The sequence below is a fragment of the Phyllopteryx taeniolatus genome, chromosome 3, assembly GCF_024500385.1.
Source record: "Phyllopteryx taeniolatus isolate TA_2022b chromosome 3, UOR_Ptae_1.2, whole genome shotgun sequence".
NCBI lineage: Eukaryota > Metazoa > Chordata > Actinopteri > Syngnathiformes > Syngnathidae > Phyllopteryx > Phyllopteryx taeniolatus.
The window spans coordinates 13,919,993-13,937,571 of NC_084504.1; the positions used below are offsets into that span (position 1 = coordinate 13,919,993).

At 37.7% G+C, this 17,579-nt stretch overlaps 1 protein-coding gene across 7 annotated transcripts in view; it reads right to left on the reverse strand.

Moving 5' to 3' along the window:
* Positions 1–9,871: 9,871 nt before the first annotated feature.
* The window catches only part of adamts3 (ADAM metallopeptidase with thrombospondin type 1 motif, 3), a 148,055-nt gene continuing 140,347 nt past the window's right edge, over positions 9,872–17,579 (reverse strand). For all 7 annotated transcript variants that reach the window (XM_061767087.1, XM_061767090.1, XM_061767088.1 and 4 more), the window contains 2 exons: positions 17,376–17,493; positions 9,872–14,677 (listed from right to left, as the gene is read on the reverse strand). In XM_061767087.1, coding sequence (XP_061623071.1) covers positions 14,109–14,677; positions 17,376–17,493 — 687 coding nt within the window. In that variant the 3' untranslated portion in view covers positions 9,872–14,108. The remainder of the gene's footprint in view (positions 14,678–17,375; positions 17,494–17,579) is intronic.

Consider the following 17,579-nt stretch of genomic DNA (forward strand, 5'->3'; position numbering starts at 1 on the left):
ATACAACTAAAAGTCTTCTGGATACAAAACCAATTCGATGAAGCATGCGGGCGTGTTGATGTAATGTAATGAGCATCATGAGTATAAGCAGGTCTTTCATCTAGCGTAAGCTTTGATGATCCAGGAAACGATTATGAAAAGCACCTCAAGAAGTCGCCGCTACTCTACCTGGCTGCATTGTCAAGCTTCAAAACGTACAAACACACGTCATTGATAAATACCACCAAGTAAGAGTACATGCATAATTGTGCAGGGGGACCTGTAAGTAGCTGCAGTACAAAATGTCTCCCTTGAGGCTGCCACTGTGAAATATTTCATAATTGTTTTCAGTGGGGGTGGGGCGGGTGGGGGATTCTCCATTTTCTGCCTGAGTGATCCTCCGCCGCCGGCTTCATATCTTTGTGTATACACCGTTCAATACAATACCTCAAATAAGAATTTTTCATCCGTGTTAGTTTTACTCGATACAGTTTTACGTTCCGTGATGCTTTTACCTAATGTCATTCGGTACACCTGCAATTTCCATGGAGAGAAAAAAAACCTGCCTTTATAAATGGATTTATTGATTAAAATTCATTCATTTAGACTTTCTTTTAAATAAATGACAGTTATTATTATTATTATTATTAATGTTTTTTTAGCTATATTACATTGTGAATAAAACTAATGACAAAGGGGAGGTCCATTTTAGGGGCCGGTAGAAGAGCAAAAAACAAAACACACTTTTTAAATGATAATGAGGTGACTTGCAGAGTGTTCTCGTCGTTTGGGGCACACAATTGAAAAGAAAATCCGACTTTGGGAACAAAGAGGTTAATAAAACTGCTGGAATGGAGAGTGCGGGCGGTGGTATACGTGGTGAACAGAGAGTGAAGATATTGTCAACGAGTGTTTTATAGATAAACGTGGAGCAGTGAATTTCTTGAATTTTTAAACATTCATTCAATAAATGACATTTTTTTAGCAACATGACAGGGTCAAAACATTAGGAACAGCCCCGGTGATCACCTTTTTTCAGTACTGAATTGTGCAAGTGTATCCAACACACTAAAAGTATTTTTAAGCTTTTACTGCCCAGTCCGTATTTTTTTCTCCAAAACAAAATGAAGTCATTCGATGGAAAAAAAAAAACGTTTTTTGACACTAAATTCCATTAGAAAAAACCAAGACAGTCCAGTTTTTGAATGTAGTGCATTTTTGTGCCTGTGATGTGATCAACTGAAAAGTCGTCTGTGTTGTAAACGTGGGTGAAGGCCCAGAGACTACCTTTGTGAAGTTTGTACGTACAAGTGTGTGTGTGCGCGTGTGTCTGTGTGTGTTGTATTGAATTACTGTACTGTATTTTTAGCTGTCTTTTAGTGATCTCTGGACACACTGTGTGTCCTGTTAATTTGTGAAGGGCTACTCATTACATGATCTATTGTTACATCTTTGATTGTCTATGATTGTCCCCGTGACGATTTGTACTGGTAATAAAAAACATGCAAAATTACAATACACTGTATAAGTTAATCATTAGCACCTTATTGAGTTCCGATTATAATACAAAAATCTGGCAAAAATGACAGGATATGGTCATTGCTGACTTTTTCAGTTACGATGACAAAACAATGATACATGCTACTGAAAAAAACCCAGCTGGAAACACAATATATGATCATCATTCATGATTTTTTGAATACTAACAAAATCACAATATACGATAATTGTTAACTGCTATTTACGTCACCATGAGAATACGAAAAACTGTTGAAATCACAAACTATTATTGTGAGCGTCATTTTGAGTACGATGACTAAACAAAAAATTGGGGACATAACAATAAACGGTATCGGTAATTGTTAACAACTTTATGATTACAAAAATATTGGAAAAAAAACTGATGAAATTACAGCACACGATACTTGATTTTCAATGAGAATACAAAAACAGGCGAAAGCACCATTTACGCTAATTGTTAACTACTCTTTGATGATAATGTGAAGAAAACCAAGTGAAATCACAAAATACGATAAACATTAACAACTATCTGAGTTGTAACAAGAGACACGAGGCAGGTCTGGAAGCTTGTATGGAACATTAAATGCAGTGTAAAATAAGTCCATTACATTAGATGTCATTCATGATGTTACTGTAGGTTCCAGAGCATAAAAACCTGATTATCGTGGAATCTTGTGTCTGGAGCTGGTCTACATTTCACTGGCAAACACATTCAAAACGCTTCTCTTTGCTGGTCTGAGTGCTACCCACAATGCCTCGCCCCGCTCATATGCACTTACGGGGGCATCGTTGCGATCAAATGTGTGTGAAAGTGTGCGTATGGATTTCACATCTGCCGGCCAAAAGTTGCCTCCCGCTTCGCACTCAATTGGACTTTTTCACGGTGTGTTTATAAAGAGTACTGAATGGTTACCTTTGTTCAGCTCATTTTTGTCTCGTGTGTGTTGCGTCCGTGCACATGTGGTCCTCAACTCATTCGCAATAAAGTTTTGAGCTCGCTTTCTGTTTCATTTATTGACTAAAACAATTGGAAAATAAGAAATATCCTAAATATCTGCTCAGTATCAAAAAAAAGTCTCAAGAACCTGTGCCCGAGAAAACACAGCAAGTCAGCCATTTTGGTTAGAAGCTTCCGTTTTGGCCCGATAGCATCTTCCCGAGTGTTGAAAAGAAGGAAGATCCTAAAGCCAGTTTCACTTAGAAACATGAGATTTAGTAGGCACGTCTGTCATGAAGACACCCACGAAGAAGTCCCAAAAACCCATGCCTGAAAAGATTCAACAAGTCTCCCATTTTAGTTTGAAGTGGCCATTTTACAAACAATTTGGCTATTTCCAAGGGTCCTTCAAAGTGGAACTTAGAGATGACCTAATAATAAATCAGGTGTTACCGGTGGAACATATAAACGCATTGCTTTCAGTTTGTGAGAAGGAATGTTCAACTTTTCCTTGTTGGTAGCCCCCATTTTCAGTTTTCTGTTGTTGGCTTTTCACTGTGCATCATGACATTGTTGGGTGGTATTAACTTATGATTACCATATTTACAATTTCCCGGAAAAATACATTTAGCACTTTAGATTTAAAAGGGCCAAAGGATGAACAGAAGGAATCAAAACCAAAGCACAATAATAGAAGTCAAGGCTACTAGTAAGGAAAAATCAAAAGCCTTTGCGAGCAGCTGCAGCGTCGTCATGCAAATTGAAAAGACAGCGAGTAAGCCTTTTTCTCATCATTTCTACAGCTCAGCACTTTTTGTCTCACTTTGACGTCATTCCTCTAGGCGGCAAAAAAAAAAAACCCAACAAGAAGCTGAAAAGTATTCCGCCGACATTTCCATAACAATATTCATAAGCGTCTATTTCCTCGAGCGGTTATGAAAAGCTTTTGAATTTGAAGCCTCTCGTCACCACCAGCTGCAGCAGTTGTGAGGCTGCTTTTATTCGCGTTTATTCCAAAAAAAAACTAATTAGCCAAGCTCATTGTTGCGACTCACACTGCCAAACACAGTCATGGATATCCCAGCCAATTACTGTACATCCATGCACAGGAAAAAAATAAAAAAAATTGTCTATCACACACACACACACACACACACACACAGTTAATGCACTTTGAGATACATTGACAGGTTAATTGACGTTTACATTTGGGGTGAGTGTAGGGTTAGGGCTGCGTTATTTGGAATCCCACATGTGTTCCTGGCAGGACACGCCCTGCTCCAATATTATTGGCTCCAGGACACACGCCGCTGCACCACGATTGGCGGGTGGGGAAAAGAAAAATCAACATGGTTTCATCTTTCAGCTCAAGGCTGTTATTGATTTTGAAGGATGCCTGACACAAGATGGCCAAGGTAGCCGAGTGTTCCCGGCGGCCTCCCTGCTGGAGTTTCAGACTCCGAGTGATTATTGTACCCCGGCCTCAGCAGCAGCACTATTGATTTGAAAGGAAATGTGAGGTCAGAGGCGGCACGGTGGCCGACTGGTTAGAGCGTCAGCCTCACAGTTCTGAGGACCCGGGTTCAATCCCCGGCCCCGCCTGTGTGGAGTTTGCATGTTCTCCCCGTGCCTGCGTGGGTTTTCTCCGGGTACTCCGGTTTCCTCCCACATCCCAAAAACATGCATGAATTGGAGACTCTAAATTGCCCGTAGGCATGAATGTGAGTGCGAATGGTTGTTTGTTCCTATGTGCCCTGCGATTGGCTGGCAACCAGTTCAGGGTGTACCCCGCCTCCTGCCCGATGACAGCTGGGATAGGCTCCAGCACGCCCGCGACCCTAGTGAGGAGAAGCGGCTCAGAAAATGGATGGATGGATGTGAGGTCAGATATCAATCATGTTTCAGGTCACTTCTCAGCCACGCTTTGACACGCTTGAACCGCCTGACTCCACAGTCCTATAGAATATGTCCGAGGAAGCCCGCAATCGATTTTAAAGGGAGTCCGACGCACATATACGCTAAAATTGATTCATGATTTGATAGCCTTAGCGTGACATTTCCCATTGAATGAATGTATAGTTCAGCACTACCGGCCACAATTGATTTTCCGTGCCTTTTGCATAACAATATTCTAACATGCAACTCTAGGAAGTTGCTCAAACGAATGCAGCAGGCTATGCGATAACAATGGTCAGTAAACGAAGGGTCGCCCCTGGCGATGTCGCTATATTTATCGATTATTGCTTGTGCCATCTCTTTGTTTTGGTTCGCCAGACACACTTCTGCCTCCGGCGCTGTTACGTGAGTGTTTCACCAATCCAACAAACCAATAGCAATATTTCACCAATCAAATGGAGTCAGGCAGTCACATGACCGCACACAAAGTCTCTGCGGCGCCTTTTAAAGTGACAAATTTATACTCTCATTCAAAATATGTTAACCTTTACACGCTATGAAAAGCCTATTGTGCTGTTTCACAAGTGTAAACAAACAAAAAAGGGAATTTAAGACCATTTCTTTCGGCGGAATCTTCCTGAATTTATGTTACTCTATAAAGACTTCATGTAACTTTGTTTTAGTTGAAGTGATATTGTTCAACAATATCAGCAGTTGCACATTCTGTCTATTTGACTATTTGCTCTGATTACTTATACTTACTGATTTTTTCTTCATCACAGCACAATTTGCTGAATCTGGTTGGGACCAGTGTAAGTGTACCAACAAAAGGAAAAAGTAAACGTTTAAAAAAAAAAAGAAACAAATCCATCATTTATTAAAATAAACAAGATCATATACATGTAGTAAACAAGAAATAAAAGAAATATCAATATACATAAAATACATTATAAAATAATAAAACGGTAATAAAATACAAACACCAATTCCCATGAAATTGGGACATTGTGAAAACTGTACATGAAAACAGAATACAATGATTTGCAAATTATTTTCAACTTATATTCAGTTGAAAGACAAGATATTTAATGTTCAAACTTTGTTTTTTTGCAAATATTCACTCACTTTGAATTTGATGCCTGTAATATCTTCCCAAAAAAGCTGGGACAGAGGCTGTGTTACATCACCATTCCTTTGAAGGTATGTAGGTGGAATTCTTTCCCATTCTCGCTTGATGTACTTCAATTGCTCAACAATCCGAGGTCTCCGTTGTCATATTTTGCGGTTCAAAATGTGACACACATTTTCAATGGGAGACAGGTGTGGACTGCTGGTCGGCCAGTCTAGCACTCAACTTTTCTACTACGAAGCCACGCTGATGTAACAGTTCCACTATTGTGGCTTGGCATTGTCTTTCTGAAAGAAGCAGGGACATCCCTGAAAAAGACGTTGCTTGGCTGGCAGCACATGTTGCACCAATACCTGTATGTACGTTTCTGCATTAATGGTGCCTTCACAGATGTGAAAGTTACCCATGCCATGGGCACTAACACCCCCCCCCCCCCCCCCCCCCCCCCCCACAGCATTACAGATGCTGGGTTTTGAACTTTGCACTGATAACAATCCAGATGATCCTTTTCCTCTTTGGCCCGGAGGACACAATATCCATGATTTTCAAAAACAATTTGAAATGTGGACTCGTTAGACCTGAGCACATTTTTCTACTTTGCGTCAGTCCATCTCAGATGAGCTCGGGCCCAGAAAAGTCGGCAGCCTTTCTGGGTGTTGTTGATATATGGCTTTCGCTTTGTATAGTAGAGTTTTAACTTGCATTTGTAGATGTAGCGATGAATTGTGTTAACTGACAATGGTTTTCTGAAGTGTCCCTGGGCCCAGGTGGCAATATCCATTACACAATGATGCCGGTTTTGCTTGAGTGATCGAAGGTTACGGGCATTCAATGTTGGTTTTTGGCCTTGCCCCTAGCATGCAGCGATTTCTCCAGATTCTTTGAATCTTTTGATGATATTCTGGACCATAGATGATGATGTCGCTGAATTCCTTGCCATTGTACATTGAGAAACGTTGTTCTTAAGCTGTTGGACTATTTATATATCACATAGTTGTTCTCAAAGTGGTGAACCTCGCCCCATCCATGCTTGTGAACAACTGCGCCTTTTGGGGATGCGCCTTTTATACCCAATCATGACACTCACAGGTTTCCAATTAACCTGTTCACCTGTGGAATGTTCCAAACACGTGCTTTTTGAGCATTTCTCAACTTTCCCAATCTTTCGTTGCTCCTGTCTCAACTTTTTTGGAACGTGATGCGGGCATCAAATTCAAAATGAGACAATATTTGCAAAAAATAAAAAATAACAACTTTCATCAGTTTGAACATAAAAACTTTTATCTTTCTTATTCAATTGCATATAGGTTGAAAAAGATTTGCAAATCATTGTACCTTCCATTCTAGATTTAACTCTGACATCTAAGGCAAAAAATGTCTACAATTTTCCTGCCTCCATTCGCACAATCTTCGTCAGCCCACTGCTCCTTCCGTTCTCCCCAGATTCCCACTGTGTGATAGCTTTGTTTCTTCCTATTTCTCAAGAGGCATCAGGCACTTCCTCCTCGATTCCCAGTCATGCTCGTTACTTTGCATCAATGTTTTTTCCCTTCTTTAAAAGTATTGGAGAAGCATCAGTATCCTCGCATCTTTATGGAAATACATTTTTTTTTTCCAATGCTAATCCCCTTAGAGTGGCTAAGGAGAGTCCATCCGCCACCCTACAAATAACAGCAGCGATACACAATAGAATCAAGTGGGGCATCTATTAAAAATGTTATGTAAAACAACCAGAGTAATCCCTTACCGTAGACTCGTTGGGGAACACCATTTTTGTTGAGTTAGGTCTGACAGCTGTTTTTAACAAATTTTTGGGTGCGGAATCCAAAACTGTTCTCATTTTTTCTCTATCACATCAAGTTGTTCTCAAAATGAGAACAAAGTGGAACAAAGGAAATATATACCTATGTAAAAACACTAAGATGGAATAGTTCTAAGTTTTGAAAACTAAAAAAAAAACAGCATAAAATGAAATAGAACTTACAACGGTACGCCCATGGTTAAAAGGTTAAGAGAAAAGCCAGCACAAATGCTCTTAATTCCTACTATGCTAGCTTTCTGTTTGCAGCTATTGATAGTACTGACCAATTGGAAGCTGCACACACCTCTCACCGCACTGTCTCAATTGTGACTGCACAAAAAAGTTGCCACGTAGCTGTAGAGGAGTCAGTAATCAGCTGGCAAGTCTTACTATAGCTAATCAGTGGAATTGTGCTTATCTGGATGCTAAGCTATAGAGAAATAAAACCAACTGCAAATTTGGAATCAGCATGCCAATTTTAGTTTTAATCAGCATAAAATTGAACTCAACAAATTTTTTTTCGTTTTTATAGCCATATGATATGATCAATTTGGGCATAATGGAATATTAATATTCAGGCTGCTGAGATTTTCCGTGTTCTTGCACTGTGTGCCTTGCTGGCAAGCATATGTCGCTACTTGAAAAGTATCATGTTACGATTTACGCACCAGCGGCTTTAATTTTCTTAACTTTTTCTGACTTGAACTGACTAAAATACTCACTCTGGTTGATTAAAGCAACATAAGGATAAATATATATATATATATATATATATATATATATATATATATATATATTTAAATGGTTTATTGTGTAAAAAAAAAAAGAATTTTTTTTTTACACAATAAACCATTTTGTGTCCGATGACTGAAGCATTGCACAATACCAAGGACAGTGACATTAACATTAATGCTAGCATTAGTGTAAATAAAAGTGTCGTGGCTGGTTCACCACTATTAATAGGTCTAGGGTCACCACGCTAACAATAGGAAGACGAAGGTTTTTTTGGGTTTTTTTTTTTCAAACGAATGTCTCAAAATACTTTTTTTGCCGAATGGCAGAAACAAACATTTAAAACCTGAACAGTGACATGAGCATTGATGGTAGTGCTAATGAAACATGAGAAATGTCGTGGCTGGTCCACCAATATTATAAAGTGGGTGTTTTCACACTTTTTCCTCCGTGATCAATCATCGCTTCTGTGTTTAAAAAAAAAAAAAAGTAATTTTTTTCACACAGGATTTCTCCTGGGATGAATGTGAGTGAGGACATGACCGTTGAAGCCGTATTGGTAACAAAGAGTATGTGGAAACCAACCACATTTGCAACGGAAATGGGGGGGGGGGAGAAGCACTTTCCAAGAGGCGTGGTTTAGTGCATTTTGTTGGGCCTGCATATGTCTAAAACCAAACTAACAATTTTTTCAAACTACAAAAAAAATTTAAAAATTCCCCCAATATAATAAAGCATTTCAAAAAGAATCCCAACTTTATCAAGTTTGCACATTTGTGAAAATATTGCAAAACTGTCAAACAATTGCAAATGTATAAAAATGTTGAACATTTAAGATTTTTTGCAAAAAAAAAAGCATTTAAAAATGTTTTTTTTCATCCAAAATCAGTTAGAAATTTATTTAATTTAAAAAAAGCATTGATGAAAGTATTTGAAATGTAATAAATTATACAGTTCGATAATATAATTATAATTGCAAATAAAAAAAAACAGTACAATGAAAAATCAAAAAGTATTAATAATTCACACATGAAAATATTGCAAAATATATTAAAAAATCCCATTAACTACAAAATTTAAAATGTAAAATATTAAGAACAAAATTGTAAATGTGTGAAAAAAGTCCAATATTTTTCAAAAATTTTCAAGGTTTCAAAAATCACGAAAAAAGTATTTACAGAAACATTATAAAAATATAGCATTTTTCAAAAATAATTCACTTTTGAATTAAATTCATTTATCAAAATGGTCTCACATTTTAATAATTTACTTACAATACCCCCCACAAATTTCATATGTTTTTGAAGGAATCACAAATTCCATTTTCGATTCATATTTTAAAAAATAATCATCATTATTTATTCTTTATATTTATGAAAATATGGGCAAGTCTTCAATCAACCTACCATGCATGTTTTTGGGATGTGGGAGGAAACCGGAGTACCCGGAGAAAACTTACACAGGTACGGGGAGAACATGCAAACTCTACACAGGCGAGGCTGGATTTGAACCCCGGTCCTCAGAACTGTGAGGCTGACGCTCTCACCAGTCGGTCACCGTGCCGCCGCCATATAAACATGTTGGGCTCTATTTTTGGAGACTGCGCAACATGTGCCAGAGCGCAAATGGTGGCATGTCTTTTTTTTTTTTAGACTTTTTTGTAACATTTGTTGGGATAACAAAATAGTTTCACATTGAGACAAATTTACAAAGGTCACTTGCTAGTCTGTACAGCAAACCTTCTTGTTTACATTTTTGCGAAGAATCACAGGAGAGACCCTGACACGATGCGCATGGATACACTTGAAATTTTTTGGTATTAACACGAACCCGAGCACTGATGTGCGGTTGCGTGTTCTGATAAAAACAACAAAGATAGTGTGGAGGCGGACATGTTGATCCTATCTTTATTGCTATGTGCTCCCCATTCCAATAAACAGCATCAGTAGTAGTGTACACTTGAATCTGCACAAATACACAAGACAAGCACAATGGAGACATGACAATGCACAGGTTGTATGGATACAGTACTGGAAGGAGGCTCAGGGGTTTTGTCTTGCCCGACTAGCATCATTACAAAGCTTAGCAGCAACGAACACTGTTAACTAAATAAACTAGCAGCTAGAATAAAGAGCTTGGGTCGGTTGCTTAAAAAAAAAAAAAACAGCTGTGAAAAGACAGCCTGGTGACAAACATCTCAAAATTGAGCGTGTATATTTACATCTAATTGTTTGCAAAAAACAATGTCATTTCTATTCTAGTACATTTTTTTTTATTCATTTCAAAATAAAAAGTGAAAATGTTGCCGGAAAAAAGTCTGCACAAACAGCACCGCCCCTTCAATAAATATGTCTGCACTCAATGCTATCTATATACACGTACTATACACTGTTGTACATTGTTGTGTTGTGTTTTTATTGCAGTCAGATGCATTGTGGTTGTGAGGAAATCCATTGTTGTTTTTGTGTTGTTGTTGTTTGTCTTCTAATGCCATCGAAAACTTCATGTAGCTAATTGCTAAAATGTCGGAAGTGAGCAAAGCGCAGCAAAATGCAAGGAAATAGACAGAAATAGTGACACGGTGCATTAATATCTGGTATGCATTCAAATATCAAGCATGAATTCTGCTCAATACGATATTGACATAGAAACAGGAGTTCAGAACATCCAATCTATTTTCCAAACCGCTTATCTTCAATAGGGTCGCAGGTGTGCTGGCACCCACTAAAAAATAATAATCATATATATATATATATATATATATATATATATATATATATATATATAATAAATATAAATCAACTAATTGATCATTAATTTGCCCCATAGCCAAAGAAACTTTGTGAAACACCCATGCCTATTATAAATGTTTGCGATCATGTTAGCATGCTAAAGATGCTAGCAACATGCTTGAGATGGTACTGACATGCTAAAGATGCTAACATGTGAGTATCGCAAAAGACTGGAGACAAGTATTGGCAAACGCGTTCCTGTTGCGCCTTGTTTGTTTTTAAAAATACTTTCACTGGGGGAAGCTAATGCTAAAACTAAAATAGCTGTGGCTGTCTCTATCCCTAAAAGTTTAAATAGTTTTTTTTTTTTTTTTAAATAATGAGGATTAAACTTACTTTGATTGCTTTATTTTCCCTTTGAAGTGATGCTAACAGAAAAAAAATGAAAAAGGAAATACGATCACGGACTTCAGAATAATTGAATTTAAAACACATCCATTCATTCTCTGTACCGCTTCTCCTCACAAGGGTCGCGGGCGTGCTGGAGCCTATCCCAGCAATCTTTGGGCGAGGGGCAGGGTACACCCGGAACTGGTCGCCAGCCAATTGCAGAGCACATATAAACAAACAGCCATTCACACTCACATTCACACCTACGGGCAATTTAGAGTCTTCAATTAACCTACCATGCATGTTTTTGGGATGTAGTGCCGTAGTGCCCGGAGAAAACCCACGCAGGCACGGGGAGAACATGCAAACTCCACACAGGTGGGGCCGGGATTTGAACCCCCGTCCTCAGAACTGTGAGCCAGATGTGCTAACCAGTTGTCCACCTTGCCATTTAAAATACATTTTTTTGTAAACTAAAAATTGACTAATTAAGCATTATTTTGCCCCATTGTAAAACAGACATTTCATGAAATGTGCATCGATACCAAACTCCTAAAGTGACTCCAATAGCATTAGCCAAAGATGCTAGTGACATGCTAAAAATGTTAACGTGTGCGTAAAGCAAAAGCACAGGGATGGTTTAGCAAATGCATTTCCATTTGTGTCTTGTCATTAAAAAATACTTGCACTGAGCGAAGGTAAAGCTAAGGTTACTGTGTCTACAATAGTCAAAATTGAAAAATGTATCCTTTTCTTTTGTACTTTTTTAAAATGTAGGAAAAACTGAAGCAAAGTAATCAGAAAAAAATGTAGATATATAAATGAGGAGTTCAGAATATTCCACTTAAAATATAATATTTTAAAGAACTCAACTACTGTAAGTGATTCTTAATTTGACCCATGGTCATTCAAAGGAATATTGTAAAATCCAGAATATACATTTTTGTGACCACATTAACCTTTAGTTGCTAAAACTGCTAGCAATATAGTAAAATGCTAACGTGATTAAAGCCAAAGAATATATTTGGCTAATATCTTCTTGTTGTGCGTTCTTGTTGTAAAAAATAAAATAAATATTTTCACTGAGCAAAGCTGGAGCAGAACTTAGTCAAGCTGTGGCTGTAGCTTCTGAAAGTTACAGCTGCTACATATTTGAAGGTAAAAATGTTGATTTTAGCATCATTTTGTAACAATAAACACTGAGATGGTTAAAAAAAAAAAAAAGCGTCCAGTTTTTTAATACTGATTATTTTAATGTAATCATTCAATATCACCATGTAGTAAGTATGGAAGCACCATTAAGCAGAGTTTATGAAGTTCGAAGCAACTCAAACCACTTTTTGTTTACGGTTTTCGACTGTAATATCGATAACATTGTGTGTAATCACTCGTCTTAGACTGGAACACATTAAAGGTAGTTACTGGTAATAGTAGTTTTTGCTACTGTTTCCTTTTGTGCATTTGTTCGTATTTCTCTGTTTGGTGTCAGTAATATTTTTTTTTTAATTTCATTAAAAACATTTTGTACCATTCTGTTTCTGTGCATATATTTTATCATCAATTTTATTTGTCTTTTGATGCGCACGAAAATTTGTATGTTTGGTTAGTTGAAAACAACATTGACTTTGATGTTCATGAAAACCTGCATTAAGGTTTGTTGGTGAGTGAATTGTCTTTAATGTTTATGAAAACATGTATATTAGGTTTGTTTATGACAAGTCTTTGGCATTTTCCAAAAACACGCATGTTAGGCTAATTTAAGACTCAATTATCTTTGATGTTTATGAAAATGGTTATGTTTTCTTTTTATCATGATGTTTATGTATGTTCGATTTGTCTCACTCTAAATTGTATTTGATATTAACAAAATTGTGTATGTTTGGTTTGTCTTGGACTAAATTGTTTTTAAATTTCAATTGTTTATGAAATTACAGCCGCTTGGGTTTGTCTCCCAAATTGTCTTTGATAGTCATGAAAATGTGCCTGCTAGGTTTGTGGACATCTAAATTGTCTTTGATTTTTATAAAAACACACACGCTAGGTTCATTGAAGACTCAATTTTGTTTGATGTTTACAAAAATTATTCAGTTAGTTTTTGTTGAAAAACATTGTCTGGGTTCGCTGCTTTACAAAAGTTTCTTTGAAGATCAATTGTGGTCAATGTTTTACAAAAATACGTTCGTATTATAAAAATAGGTTCGTTAAAGACTAAATTGTCGTTCATGTTTCACAAAGCGTGTACATTGAGTTAATGAAAACGCAGAGGTTTCGGTTTGTCAAACACTAACTTGTTTTTGATGTATAATAAAAACACGTTTAAAACAAAGTTTGTTGAACTCAAAATTGTCTGACGATTAACAGAAACACGCACATTTAGTCTTTCAAAGACTTGTCTTTCATGTTTACTCAAGCACTTACTGCAGTCCAATTGAAGAGCAGATAGTCTTTGATTTTTTTTGTTGTTTTAAGAAAAACGCTACATTTGTTTGTCAAGACTGAATTGTCTGATGTTTTACAAATACATGCATGGTTGGTTTGTTGGAATTGAAATTATCTTCAATGTTGTACAAAACCACTTGAAGACGCTAAATTGACTTGGATGTTAAAAATTGTCTTTGATGTTCATATAAAACTTGCATGTTAAGGTCATGACACTACATTTCTAAATTTTATGACAGCAAGGACTTGTTGACATTTTCACCAGCGACGTACAATTTATCATCAACGAAGAAAAAAAAGTGAGTTTTCTTTTATGTTTTGTATCATATGAACTTTTTCATTTTGGACAAATAAAAAAATTCCCTTTCAATCTTTGTGCCCCTAACTTAAAATTAATTCCCGGACTTCCTATGTATGCCAGAGCATGAACTCTAAAAACAAAGTGAACCAGCACCTCTTATGTCTTTGATGATTTTGTTGTTGTTAGCGTGAGAAGACTCAGAACGATGAAACTGTTGTGTCTATGTAGTCCAGATAAAGAAGCTGCCATTCTCATCTCTCCACTTCCAAGAACGTGGCGTGCCGCCAGCTGTCAGTGAAGCTTCCCACTGCGGGCCGTTGCCTCTCGGCTAGGGCGGCATCCCTCGGGTTCCTCCTGGGCTTTGAAGTCGTTTTGGCTTTCTTGGGCGGTGCGGGCGTGGTGACCAGCCTCGATCGTCCAACGTTTTGTTGTTGTTTACTGGCACTTGGCTTTTGTCTACCAATGCTCTGCTGTTGTTTACCGCTCTTTTGCTGTTGTTTACCGCCATTTTGCTGCTGTTTACCAGCGCTTTGCTGTTGCCTACCGGTGTTTTGTGGCTGGTTGCCTGCATTTCGTTGCTGTTTACCACCGTTTTGATGTTTACCGGCGCGGGTGACGTTGGCCATCAGCGTCTCCAGCAGCTGGGAGGCAGAACCGAAGCGTACGTGGTCCTCTTGCTCGGAGAAAAGAGCCCCCCCAATGCCGCCAACCCGTTTGCTGCACGACTCGCAGCACAGTTTCTTGTATCCGGGGATGGAGCAGTAGCGAGCCAAAACCTCCATCTGGCAGAAGATGGATTTGTCTCCGTGGCAGGGCTCATCTGAAAATCAAAGCACGATGTGTGAGAGCGGAGCAAAAAACATCAAGTACATCAAAGAGCGAACCGGTGCATTATTAATCAAGACATTTCTTAAGGAGCAGCACACAAGAAGATGGTTGCTTATTTTTGAAAAAGCACAATTAGGTTCATTAAGCACTAAATTCTTTGACGTTCAGTTCATTAAATACTTAATTGTTACTAATGTTCATGAAAATGCATACATTAGCTTTTTTGAAGACTAAATGGTCTTTACTGATGATGATAAAATGTTCACTCAGCACTAAATTTGATGTTTGATGTTCACAAAAACACGTACGGTAGGTTCATTGAAGACTAAATGGGCTTGGATGTTTGTAAAACTGTACATTTAGATCAGCAATAAATTATTATATTCTTTACGTTCACAGATGACATTTAAATTGTCTTTGATGTTTACAAAAACGTACATCAGGTTCATTGAAAACAAAAATTATCTTTGAGCTTAACAAAAACACATGCATTAGGTTCGTTGGACAACTAAAGATGTTTACAAAAATATGTTAGGTTAGTTAAGAACTTTTGTCTTTTATGTTTACAAAAACCTATGTTTGGTTCATTCAATACCAAGTTGTCTTTGATTGTAAAAACATGCTTTAGGTTCACAGAAGGCATTCAATTGTGTTTGATGTTTACAACAGTACGTATGGTTCGTTGAAGACTCATTAACGGTCTTTGGTGTTTATGAAAACATGCACGTTGAGTCAGTCGATGAGTGTAAATTGTCTTTGATGGAGTGTAAATTGTCTTTGATGTTTACAGAGTGCAAATTAGGTTCACTGTTCGCACAAAAAAAGTGTCTTTGATGTTTGGGAAAAGTCAGTCTTTGATATTGATAGCTGGGATAGGCTCCAGCACGCCCGCAACCCTAGTGAGGAGAAGCGGTACAGAAAATGGATGGATGAATGGATTTACGAAAAGAAATTGTTTAATTCATTCAAAAATTTGTAAGATTTGTTTGAGACTCATAATGGTCTTTGGTGTTGATGAAAACGAATACGTTAAGATGACACAAAATTGTCTTTGATGTTTACAAAAACATTTAAAATAGGTTCATTGAACACTTGTTTTTTGCCAAAACGTGTACAATAGGTTTGCTGAAAAAGTGTGTTTAGTTTTTACAAAAACATAATTGAGGTTAATTGACATAATTGTCTTTAATATTTGCCATTGATGTTCACAAAAACATGTAGAATAGTGCGTTGAAAGATTTCACAATAAACACATAGGTTCAGTTGAAGACAACAATGTGGATTTTTATAAAACCCCTTTTGTTAAATGAAGACGACATTGTCTTTGATGTTTAGAAAAGTATAAATGTGTGTGGTTTGTTGGAGATGTAATTGTTTTACGTTTAAGTTTGCTTTATTGAAGACTCAAAATTATCTTTAATGTTAAAAATCCCATACTGTAGGTTCACTGACTTAGGCTTCGATGCTTAGGAAAACATGCATTCACAGACAATTCAAGACTAAATTGTCTTTGATTTTTAAAAAAAGTACATTTGGCTCATAAAGACTAAATTGTCTTCAGTGTTTAAGAAAACATGTGTTAGGTTTGTTAAAGACTTGAAATTGTCTTTAATGTTGAAAATCACGTTAGATTGACTGACTAAATTGTCTTTGATGTTTCAAAGAACTGTATGTTTGGTTCGTTGATGACTAATGTGGAAGTGAGCTAAAAGACTCCAGTAGCCCTCTGGTGACCCCACGCAGAAAAAGCGGTATAGAAAATGATTGGATAAATGAGTTTCTTATCAAACTATCCCCGAGTCCCAGAATGCCTCAGTGTGAGTCAGACAGGGGGGTGTCCTGGCTGGTCCACTAATATATTTGACTGCGCGATCAAGGGTTGCTATGGAAACTAGAGCGGTGCTGCACTATTTATTACAGCCAGCGTACCACCAATGGGATTACAAAACCTCAACTTTAAGGTATCCATCCATCCATCCATTTTCTGAGCCGCTTCTCCTCACTAGGGTCGCGGGCGTGCTGGAGCCTATCCCAGCTATCATCGGGCAGGAGGCGGGGTACACCCTGAACTGGTTGCCAGCCAATCGCAGGGCACATACAAACAAACAACCATTAGCACTCACATTCGCGCCTACGGGCAATTTAGAGTCTTCAATCAACCTACCACACATGTTTTTGGGATGTGGGAGGAAACCGGAGTGCCCGGAGAAAACCCACGCAGGCACGGGGAGAACATGCAAAGTCCACACTGGCGGGGCCGGGATTGAACCCTGGTCCTCAGAACTGTGAGGCAGACGCTCTAACGAGTCATCCACCGTACCAACTTTAAGGTACTGGCAAAAATATTACTTTCTGTTGGAATTTTTCTGAAATTTACTTTTAGCCTTTTAGGAAGCTTTTACTTTAAGGTACAGTTATCCCATAATGTGGTTTTAAGGTATAATGTTTGTATTACATATAGCTGTTTTTAAATTGCTTTGATTTTTATTAGATTTTTTTTAACGTTTCTTGACGTGTTGAAATGGGGCCTTTACTTTAATATACAATTATTAAAGTACAGTTTTTCATATAGTTGATTTGAAATTGGGTTTGATTCAGTAGAGATGTTTAAAAAATATTTTTTGCGATTCTCATCCGAATTTTATGTTTGACAGGCTAAAGGAAGCATTTACTTTTGGGCAGATACTCACCATGGCATGGTCCAGGCCGGCACACACGCACATTCTCTGGCTTGTCTCCACCGCACTGGTCACCAATTCGGCAGGTGACCAAACGCCTCTCCGTGCCCTCGCCACAGCTCAGGGAGCACTGCACAAGAAGTGGGGGTGCAAACACAACAAAAATGAGGCTTTTCCATACTTGCGATTAATTGGTCAGTATGACCTCAAATTAAG